The sequence below is a fragment of the Olea europaea genome, chromosome 6, assembly GCF_002742605.1.
Source record: "Olea europaea var. sylvestris chromosome 6, O_europaea_v1, whole genome shotgun sequence".
In the NCBI taxonomy this organism is placed as follows: Eukaryota; Viridiplantae; Streptophyta; class Magnoliopsida; order Lamiales; family Oleaceae; genus Olea; species Olea europaea.
In genome coordinates, this window is record NC_036242.1 from 26,541,722 (window position 1) to 26,553,671 (window position 11,950).

General features: G+C 35.4%; 2 protein-coding genes across 2 annotated transcripts; both read left to right on the forward strand.

Annotated features, from left to right (window-relative positions):
* The first annotated feature begins 628 nt into the window (after nt 1–628).
* LOC111396287 (adenine/guanine permease AZG2-like) lies at nt 629–2,768 on the forward strand. Its single transcript, XM_023022675.1, has one exon. The coding sequence runs from the start codon at nt 861–863 to the stop codon at nt 2,481–2,483; it is 1,623 nt and encodes a 540-aa protein (XP_022878443.1). The 5' UTR covers nt 629–860; the 3' UTR covers nt 2,484–2,768.
* A 7,743-nt stretch (nt 2,769–10,511) lies between these two features.
* On the forward strand, nt 10,512–11,724 carry LOC111395326. Its single transcript, XM_023021307.1, has 4 exons — nt 10,512–10,557; nt 10,599–10,657; nt 10,808–11,047; nt 11,644–11,724. Exons 1-4 carry the CDS (start codon nt 10,512–10,514, stop codon nt 11,722–11,724), a joined length of 426 nt encoding a protein of 141 aa, XP_022877075.1.
* The last annotated feature ends 226 nt before the right edge of the window (nt 11,725–11,950 follow it).

Sequence of the window (11,950 nt, forward strand, 5' to 3'; positions counted from 1 at the left end):
CTGGAAAAATATTAACTGAAATTGAGGTTTTCTTCCAACAATAAAAGATATATGATAAATTAACCCTAATCAAATTTGCTAAGGTCTAATAGTCATGAAGTTTGGTCAAGAACCAATTAACCAAAGATTCAAAACGATTGAAAATAGTTGAGAGCTCAATAAAATTCATGATGATTGCAGAAATCTTTGTATATCGTGCCCAAATCTTAGCATTACTAAAGACTTCCACGAATAAAAGTATTATGACAAAAAAATAAATTTTATTTTTATTTAATTCGAGTGGATTATATGGAGATTTTTGTCGCTCCATTACCTTTAATTGAGTATTTTATCTGGTGAAAGTTCGCAAATTAATTAAATCCTTGACAACTCAACAATGTCATATTAATTTTGATCTACTCTTCATCTTCTAACATGCTCTAATGATATCAAAATACCTTTTTGAACGAGAATCTTTTTAATGTTTTATAAACTACCATGTAGTATTGCTCATGAAAACAAATTAGATTTTCAAGCAGTATTCTTTCTTATCAAGCAGTTTTAACATGTCATAAGGTACGAAAATCAAGGTAAAAAAGTTTCCCTCGTAGTGCTAAATTTAATTGGATGCCCTAATTATACCTTCCATCTTTAGCAACAACCCAATTCCTCAAAAGACATGATTTTTTATTATTATTTTTTCTCTCTCTTTGCAATATCTGCAATTTAGTGAAAATCAGTCTGCATGAAGCACATTAGACCAATATAAAATCCCATAGGCAGCTTTATTTCACATGTACATAAACTCAAAACTTACGATAAAACGTCATCACTCAATACTCATCTATTATATGATTGCATAATAAACACTCTAGAGAGAGATGGGGAGAGAAATGTGTGCAAGAATGGGTGGTGGATTCTGCAACACAATAAGCAAGCCATGGAAAAGAATGGGAAAATGCATAGATGAAGCAGTTTCAAAGAGCATTATTGGGAAGTTTTTCAAATTGGAGGCAAGAAAGAGCTGTCTCAGTAGGGAGTTGCGCGCCGGCACTGCCACTTTTCTCACCATGGCATATATTATAACTGTTAATGCTACCATCCTCGCCGACTCCGGTGGGACGTGTTCGGTTTCCGATTGCTCTGTGTCTGTGAATCAAACTGCTAGTTCAGATTGCATGCTGAAACCTAATGCAGGTTACCAGAACTGTCTTTCCAAGATCAAGAATGACCTTATTATTGCTACAGCCTTGTCATCTATGATAGGGTCATTTGCCATGGGCTTATTTGCCAACCTTCCATTAGGCCTGGCTCCAGGTATGGGCCCAAATGCTTACTTGGCTTACAACTTGGTGGGCTTCCATGGGTCTGGCTCCATTTCTTACAAGACTGCTATGGCTGTAGTCTTAGTTGAAGGCTGTGCATTTCTAGCCATTGCTGTTTTTGGGCTTCGCGCAAAGCTGGCTCGGTTCATCCCACAGCCGGTTCGTCTGGCTTGTGCTGCAGGCATTGGGCTTTTCATTGCATTTGTAGGCCTACAGGCCCACCAGGGTGTGGGCCTGATCGGCTCCGACCCATCAACATTGCTAACAATCACTGCTTGCAAGAGTACAAATCCAGTAACTGGGGACTGCACTGGAGGGAAAATGCAAAGTCCAACTTTCTGGCTTGGCTCATTGGGATTCTTAATCATGTCTTATGGTTTAATGAAGAATATTAAAGGTAGCATGATATATGGAATACTTACTGTTACATTAATTTCATGGATTAGAGGCACTAATGTGACAATTTTTCCTAATACCCCACTTGGAGATTCAAATTATAAGTACTTTAAGAAAGTAATTGATTTCCATAAAATTAGGTCCACTGCTGGGATAATTAGCTTAACTAACTTCAACAGGAGTGAAGTTTGGGTGGCTCTAGTGACATTGTTATATGTAGATGTGCTAGCCACCACTGGTACATTGTATACCATGGCAGAAATTGGAGGTTTTGTAAATGAGGAAGGAGTTTTTGAGGGGGAATACATGGCATACATGGTAGATGCAGGCTCAACCGTTGTGGGGTCAGCTCTTGGAGTTTCTCCGATCGCCACCTACATCGAATCATCAGCTGGGATCCGAGAAGGAGGTCGAACTGGATTAACAGCCGTGATCATCGGAATATATTTTGGGTTATCGTTGTTTTTCAGTCCTTTGCTCACTAGTGTACCTCCATGGGCAATAGGTCCATCTCTAGTAATGGTTGGAGTGCTGATGATGAAAGTGGTTAAAGATATAGATTGGAACAATATTAGGGAGGCAGTGCCAGCATTTTTCACCATGATTCTAATGCCTCTAACTTATTCCATATCAAATGGAATTATTGGAGGGATTGGGATATACATTGCTCTTGGATTATATGATCATGTTGTGGGGTGGATCAAGTGGGCTATGAAAATGAGAAAAATGATGGCGCAGGAGCAAAATCAAGTATCAGCAGATCATAATCTCGAGGTCATCTGATTAATTCAAGATTGAATAATATTTCTCTGATTTTCAAGTTTTAATGAATGCACAAGCCACCTTGAGAGATCATGATCATCCGGAAGAGGACATAGAAATGAATTAGGCACAGGAAACTGAACTTTCAAGGGCACTTGTGCATTTCTTTTCTTATTGTAAAATTTTAGTTGTAAACCAAGAATTCAACTAATGTAGGCTTGGTGCAGTTTGTTTGTACTGGAATTCTCCCCTTCTCCAACTCGATTTTAGTTTTTTGGATCATGAAATAAATTCCCATAAAGATAAGTAACTGCAAAACAGCATACAATCTACCCAGCGCCGAAGGACTTGAGAATTGGTAGCAAAAGAAGCAAGTGACACGATCTCCATCCTGCTTCCCGTAAAAAAAAAAAAAGGGCTACAATATCAGAACATAATTTTTTGTGGTGCAATAGACAAGCTCATAAGCTTCATCTCTTGAGAGTTTTCATAACCTGAACACATTGTAAGACGATGCAAACATAATTCAAAATATGAAGAAACAGTTAATCTCTCTGACATGTTTTTGTGGTGCCCAAAAAATTTATTCATTTGATTTACATAGAACTAAAAAAGATAAAAATTTATTTATTGTCATTAAATATTAAGCAAATCATCAGGATATTTACCAAATGCGATTGGATTTTTCTCACATGATTATTCTTCTCAAATTAATAAGAGCATTCCATGAGATGCCCAAACTCTTATCATCCCAGTCTCATGGAGAGGCCTCTGTGGATCAGGTTTCAAGCAGAAGAGGCACACAGTTCGGGCATTATGCGAACTACTTAAGAAAAAAACTTCTTTTTTGATCAAGAATTATCAAGATCAATCATTTCTAAAATCCGGGTCCTTTCCTAGTTTATAATAGTAATATTCAGTTTACACTTCGCAAATTCTGCGATTTTAACATTCTCCTGCAAATATTTACTCTCCTATGGTCCACATGTGGGTCTTGTACATTTGTTGGAGGGAACTTGGTTACTTGGATAGGTTAAAAACAAACTATGGTAGCTAGATCAAGTGCTGAACCCATGCTTAGAGCAATGGCTCAAGACGTTATTAAGTTATTTTGGTTAAAAGTTATTTCTAAGGAATTATGTGTTCATCAAGAGGAAATTAACAAGGCTTCACAATCCTGTTCAACATGATACGACGAAGAATGTTAAATTGATAGACATTGTATCGAAGAGAAGATTAAAAGAAAACAGATTAGCATGCAATTTATTTCTAGAAGGGAACATCTAGCCCATTTTCTTATCAAACGTGTGTCAAAACCTACTTTCTATCCACGTGTTAGCAAGTTAGAAATCATTATATAGGAAGAGTGTGGAAAATGCCTATAATTTGTTGTATTCCTTTATCTATAATGGACTTAATTAGCATAATATAAGAGAGATGTTAGAGGATAGATGTTAGGGCATTATTGAATGAGAAATTATAGGAAGTTTAGTTTACTTTCCTATATATTTGTTTTTGTGCAAGGACAGACCCAGACATTTCGAAATGTGGGGTCAAAAATGAAAATTCAAAATTTTTTCGAACAACATATCATTAATGAAAATAAAGCAATATGCTACTATAATTGTAGCCTACACGTTTTCATGCTCTAAAAACGTCGTATAAAATGTTATCAAAACTGGCCCGCCCAATCTGTTCAACTAGTAAAATGGGAATTAAGCCAATAATGCTTGGTTAATAGCTTATGACTGAACCATTCAAAGGCCCGTAGAGATATTTGATGACAAGCTCCTTTTATAGATACACTTCTCTCAAATGGTTTTATAAACTTTCAACGAGGGATAGTGCAATTTATAGATACACTTCTCTCCAATAGTTTCATAAACTAAATGTTAACAAGTTATAGAATAATTAATCTAATTAACAAATTATTAATATGAGAATTTTTTTTAAAAATTATTGTTTTCATAGTATTTCATTATTTTTATATGTATTTATTGCATTCGGTTCGATCTCGGTTGAACATTTTGACCCTTCAACTTTTCGGGTCAATGACCGGGCTAATTTTCAAAACATTAGTCGTAAAATTACATCCTTATCAATATTATCAAGTACATCGTTTTCAACATATACAACCAAAATATCACTTAACCATTGATCTCCTATCCGATTACGCATTCGATTCTTGGCAACCTTGATTGCAGAAAATACTTTCTCTACCGTAGCAGTAGCAACTAGAAGAATTAACGCCAATGTTATAAGCCTGTAAACTAATGGGTACACCTCATTTTTTTCGTCGTAACCAACTTTTCTACAAGATGATTAAGGTCTCGTAACCCTTCAAAATCTTCATGAGGGTGCATATCAATAATATATGTCTGAATTTGCTCTTCAAGTGCCAAGACCTCTATTAGTTTAAAATCTTTGAGATAATACTCACACAATTGAATTAACTTGTTCGTGTCGAAAGCAGAAAATGAATTATCCGACACAAGCATGCAACACAAAGGAGTAAGTCACTATTTACCTCAAAGAAACGATCATTCAACTCTTGAATTTGCATATCGATGATAGCATAGAAGAAATCCTCACGAAAATGATGTATATTTGTCATTTCTTGAGTGTTACGCTGTGAACGGCTTAGAGGTATAAACATAAATATCATCCATATTGGGAATATCAATATTGTACCTTTTGCAATTGGAGTTCTTAATCCAGGATCCGAAGGCAGTTGTGCTAAATCAATTTTATCCCGAACATCTCTTTGACTCCTAGTATCTGATTCTTCTTGGCCATTTTTTTTTTTTTTTTGAATACTCGTTTCAGCAATAGTTTGCCCTCCACTCGAACATTCGGATTTTTGTTTAAAATATTTTTCCATGACCGTTAAAAAAACAAACTCAATACACTAATAAATAAATAAATACTATATTTCATTTTCATCAAAACGTAACATTCAACAATTAATTCCATAAAAAAATCTAAATCACCAAGTTAGAGAAAGTCATTACTTACTTGGAATTGGAATTTAGATTTTACTTTTGAGAATGGATTCTAATATTTCCACTTTTCCAGCTCGGCAGCTCCACGACAATGAAAATTTTAAACTGTAATTTTAAATGATTGTTCCCAAATTGTAAAAGATCAATTCCATATTTCCATTATTTCATACCAAATTAGTAAATACTTTCATCCATTTTCAATTCATCAATTTTAAACATACAGATCCAAACCGTACATAGTACATACCTTTTTCAAAATTTCACCATAGTCCGTAGTTAAGTAGTAGCAGGGGTGGAACTATATAGCAGGGGGCTAAGCCGTTGAGGGACGGCCGGGTGGAGGGCCGATGGCGAAGAGAAATCTGGAAAGTGGAAATATTGTAACTCATTATATAAGTTGGATTGGTTTTGGGTAAATCAGTAAATGGATTATGGGATTATGGATATGGATATAATGATTGAATTTGGGCTTTCATAAGTGTGGGCTACTATTGGGAAATTGGGTTTGGCAATTGGCAGCGGGTAGTTGTTAGGTTATATAAAAAAAAAAAAAATCCAAAAATTTTGTGGGGTCATTTGACCCTACATGGTCCCATGTGGGTCCGCCCCTTTTCTTGTACTGTTTAGAATTTATCAATGAAATATATGAAATCTCACAAAATTCTTTAGTGGTTTTCAGATATTGAGGAATTATTTTGTTCAAATTATTCATGATAAGAAATTTGAGATTGAAAATGCTTGTCTATTATTCATGACTGAATAATAGAGTTGATTTGGATTGTTCATCTGGTTAACAATATTAAATTTGTTTCCTATCCTTGTTTCAAGTTGTTGTAATGACTTCATGTTGTTTGTAAAATTGAGAATTTGAATACTTATTCAAGTAGTAATGATTTTAAGTTGTTTCTCAGCATACATAATTACTCTTCAATTTTATGTGACTGATCTAATTTAGAATTCAGAGTACTATTATTCCATTACTGGTTTCTAGGCACGACGGAAATTATTTCTTGTCAAACTTATTCAAAAAAGTAATACTCTAAAAACACATCAAAATTATACAATATGGTTAAAAATCTGCTGTTATCAGATTTAGTTGGTGAATAATTAATAACTTAATTGAAATTTAAAAATATAACCATGTACAATTCATTCATCTCCCCACTTCAACACGCAACAAAAGTAAGCAAAAAGTAAATTAATCGTTGCAAATTCTGAATTCACAAAATAGTTTAACCTCACTCATATAAAGAATTAAAGACGTGATGAAAACTAATTAACTTAAGGCCACCAACACTTTCACGCTAGGACTGAGGGTGGCAACGCATGCTCGTGACTAGGTTTACTAATATATCAATAAAAAACAATCTGGACTTATCTAATAAGTTTGTGTTGGGCAATTTGTTGTCAAATGACCTCCCCCGAGCTATGATGTTACTCGGTTTATTTTTTCAGTCGGCTTAGCCAAATGATTGAACGGGAATCTAACACTACATTCAAAACGATATGACCCAAAGGTTAATTGGGCCACTTTAAGCAACCTAAATATTTTAGTGTTGCTCGTGGCCCAATCCACTTCCTTGGATGACCATTAATTGAGAGAAAAACATGTGAGCCTATTTAACTATCTTTTGGGCCTCTAATTTGACCCATTGGTTAACCTGCCTATACTTACCTTATTTGAGCCAATGGTTACAAGATATATTGGTATCTTTCTCTTTAAGTGAGAGACGTTCTCACAGCCTCTCATTTTCGGCCGGCCTCTACGTGTTCTTCCTTCTACTCTTTCTGTCTCTTTGTGATTCCTATCTTAGTGGTGATATTAAATAAGATTTCTAGCACATTTGTGATTTTCTAAGTGAAATATCTCATTGGCAATGTGAAGTGGAAGCTTGATTATTGTCTTCAGGGGGTGGAGCTCCATTAAGTCCTGCCCGCACTGAACTTTTGGGCTAAAGTAGGCCCATTTTTTTATTTTTATTTTTTGTAAAGCTTGGTTCAATCTCCAACTCAGATGTAAGCCCAATTGCCCACAGCCCATGACCCGTTTACTGACCCAGACCCAGAATGTTGATTCAATTAACCCATTTTCATTGAAATCAAAACCAAACCCTTGCCTGAATCGCATCTCTCTCGACTCTCGCCCTACTTCTCGCCAATCTGACTCGTAGTCGTCGACTTCTAGTTTTAGTCCACCGGCAGCCAGCATCTCCTAGATTAGGGGCTCTAATCTCCGACCTAGTAAGTAGTAACCTCAAAGTCCAAAACCCAATCCCCCTCCCCAACGCAACTTTAATATCCAACCGCCGTCTGCTGCCACCTGAATAGCTGAACTGCAGAACAGTTCAACACTTCAACCGCCTGCCAGCCCAACAAAAGAAGAAGAACTAAAGAAGCCGCCAGAAGAACGAAGAAGGTGATTTTGATTTTAATTTCAATTTCAGCCTCCAATTTCAATTTTTTCAGCATAGTGATTTTGATTTTTCCCCCTTATTTGTTGTTATTTTGATTTGTGTCTATTGTAATTTTTTTTTTTTTGTCTTTCACATATGAAATAAATATAGCACTTTGGACTTCGATTGCTCAAAGAGGCACGGACAGCAGACTTCTCCGCTTCCATCCAGTACTGGTCTTCTTTTAACCTCAGAGCTTTCTTCCCTGGCTTTTTACCTTACTAATGGTTTTGTCCAGCTAAGGGATACTGCATATTTCAAGCTAGCATGAATTTGTAGTTTGAGAAGAAGTAACTTAGCAGAAATAGTTGGGATTGAGCGGAATAATACTTGCTAACTTCCACTGCATTCGACAAGTGCAACACTAGCTTTCGATTTTGGAACCGTCACTGGTACCTGCTCTGGATTGGAAATTGCGAACCATTGTGTGAAATTGTAAGTTCCAGTTGCTTAAGATTTGGAAATAGTATAAATTGCATTGTGAAATTGTGAATTGGAAGGTGAATTGATATTGTGAAATTGGATTAATAATGTGAAATTGTGAATTGCATTGTGAAATGTGATTTCAATGGATTGATAGTATAAATTACATTGTGAAATGGCGAATTGGAAGGTGAATTGATATTGTGAAATTGGACTGATAATGTGAAATTGTGAATTGGATTGTGAAATAGTATAAATTGCATTGTGAAATTGCGAATTTGAAGGTGAATTGATATTGTGAAATTGGATTGATAATGTGGAATTGTGAATTGGATTGTGAAATGTGAATTGCACTGCAAACTGAAATTGTGAATTTATGATCCTTTTGTCATTATGAATTATTTTTACTCACTCCCAATAATAATTGGATATCAAATGTTTAAATCCAGCTATCAAATGAATAGATACTTTTAACGAAAAAAGAACGTAGATAACGTTGATGAAGGGTATCGAATAATGTGAAATTTGACGTCACAAAACTTCCAACTGATCCTGGTCTAAGGATACCTATTTTGGATTACAATGCTAACATCCGAGATGAAGTTCGAAGAGCATATATGTTAAAGGGTCCTTGTCAGCTCCAAGATCATGACTTTCCAAAATGATAATTTGGAGTAACAATTAGACGATTCAATCCTTTGTGGTTTAAAGATTTCGATAGCTGGTTGGAGTATAGTGTAGAGAAGGATGCTGCTTATTGTTTGTATTGTTATCTTTTCAGAACAAGTTCTGGAAAGCAAGGTGGAGGTGAGTCTTTTGTTGGCGAAGGTTTTACATATTGGAAAGATAAAAAAAAAAAAGCTTCATACTCATGTTGGACTTCATGATAGTGCACATAATTAAGCTCGCATTAAGTGTGAATTGTTGATAAGTCAAGAGCAACACATTCAATCAGTTTTCTACAAATAGTCAGAACAAGCAATAAGTGTATATGTTACACGTCTTAATGCATCTATTAATTGTGTTCGAGTTCTTTTGCGACAAGGGCACTCATTTCGAGATCATGATGAATATGAGGATTCTCTCAATCCAGGTAACTTCTTACTGCAATTGCAATTTTTGGCTGCTCATAATGAAGTTATTGATGTCGTCACATTGGGAAATGCTCCTCACAATTGCAAATTGACATCACCTGATGTTCAAAAGGATATAGTAAATGCTTGTGCTATTAAAACGATCAATGTTATTATCAAAGATGTTGGCGACTTACTATTTTCTATTCTAGTTGATGAATCTCGTGATGTGTCAATGAAGGAGCAAATGTTTATTGTTTTACGTTATTGAGACAATAATGGGCATGTCAATGAACGCTTCATAGGGATTGAACATGTTACAAGTACCACGGCTCTATCACTTAAGGCCGCAATTGATAAGGTATTTTCTTGATATAACTTGAGCATGTCTAGATTGAGAGGACAAGGTTCTGATGGAGCAAGTAATAAGCAAGGTAAGTTTAATGGTCTGAAAACACTCATTTTGAAGGAGAGCTCATGTGCCTTTTACATTCACTGTTTTGCTTATCAACTCCAACTTGCGCTTGTGGCTGTGGCAAAGAAGAACATCCTTATTACTAACTTCTTTTGTGGGGTTGGGGACGTGATAAATACTATTGGAACATCTTCCAAACATTGTGATCTTCTTCGAGAAAAACAATTAGACTTTATTGTTGAGGCATTGGAAAAATGTGAAATTTTAAGTGGATGGGGACTTAATCAAGAAACGACCCTTTAGCGCTCTGGTGATACACGATGGAGTTCACATTATAATTCTTTGATCAACTTGCTTGCCATGTTCTCTTCTGTTTTAGATGTACTTGCAATGATCGTTGAAGATAAATCTTGTTCTTGTGATCAAAGATCTGATGCAACAAATTTATTGGAGTCGATACAAAAATTTGATTTTGCATTTAATTTACAGTTGATGAGAAGTGTCTTGGGAATGTCAAATGAACTGTCAAAGCATTGCAAAGGAAAGATCAAGATATTATGAATGCAATGCAATTGGTGAGATTGTGCAAACGTTGACTCCAAATAATAAGAGACAAAGGGTGTGACTCCTTTTTGGAAGAAGTATATTCTTTTTGTCAACAACATTACATTCATGTACCCAACATGGATGATATGTTTGTACGCCTTGTACTTCATGGTCTCCCTCAACGTAATTCTCCAGAAATTAAAATTGACATCATTACCAAGTAGATTTGTTCTACTCTGTCATCGATTTACAACTTCAAGAATTGAATGATCGTTTCTCAGAGGTAAATACATAGTTGCTCTTTTGTGTAGCTTGTTTATGTCCACAAGATTCATTTTCTTCTTTTGACAAGAAAAGCTTGATTAGACTTGTTGAGTTTTATCCATTAGATTTCTCTTTAATAGATGTCATTGTACTTAATGATTAACTTGAGACTTATATTTTTGACATACACTCTAACAAAGAGTTTGAAGGGTTGAATGACCTTGGTGATCTTGCGAAAAAGTTAGTTTTGACAAAGAAAGATAAGGTATATTCATTGGTTTATAGACTTTTGACTTTAACGGTTGTTACCGCTACTGTGGAGAGAGTCTTTTCTGCATTGAGCATTATAAAGGATAGATTGTGCAATCGGATGGATAATCAGTGGATGAAAGATAGCACAATTGTTTATGTAGAGAAATATATATTTTTGAAGTTCGATAATGAAGTTATTGTAGACGATATAAAAATATGAAAACTCACAAGGAACAAGTTTAATATATAAATTATGCCGTTTTTAGTATTGTTGTAATATTGTTTTATTTTTTTTATCATCATTAAATCTATGACCAAAACCTCGAAGTGGCGTCGAAAAATGCTGCTCGCACTGAGCACAAATCCTCGCTCCAGCCCTAATTGTCTTGGGTCATTGTTGTCAACTTGTGGTGTTGGAAGTTGGTAAAAACCGATCCTGGGTTATCTTTGGTGCTCAATACACATCCAACAATTTGTATAGGCTCGTTTCATTTGTGTGACACAATTGGTAACCTATTTGAAATTTCTGACTGCAACTAACACTTTCCTAGCACACACTACGCACATGTTTGCATGTGTTCGACATGCCATTTGGTGTGTCCTAACTTAACCATGGTATTGAAAATTGAGAGAATGAAAAGCAATGAGGAGTTGTGAGTTTACTCTTGTGAGATTCTGTCAAATTATTATTATTATTATTTGTGTGTGTGTGTGTAATTCTAACTATATATTAGCACTATATTTCTGGTATAGAATATGGAAGCAAATAATCTGCGCATCACTATTATACAACTCGGGCTTCAATGTAGTTCGAGTTCAGCTATTCTCTACTAGTGCCCATTTTCGACTGCCATGCATAACTTGAATAAGCACTCGGGGCAGACGTGTTGCAGCTGATTATCACCACTTGATGAGTCCTTCCTTGCTATATATTTGACAGCTCATAGTCAGAGACCACCACCAAGTTAAGGCTCGAGCCTATGCAGTTAATGATGTTGGAATAAAGTGTTAGTGGATGAAATCGGATTCATTCATACTGTATATGCAATTTACATATTGG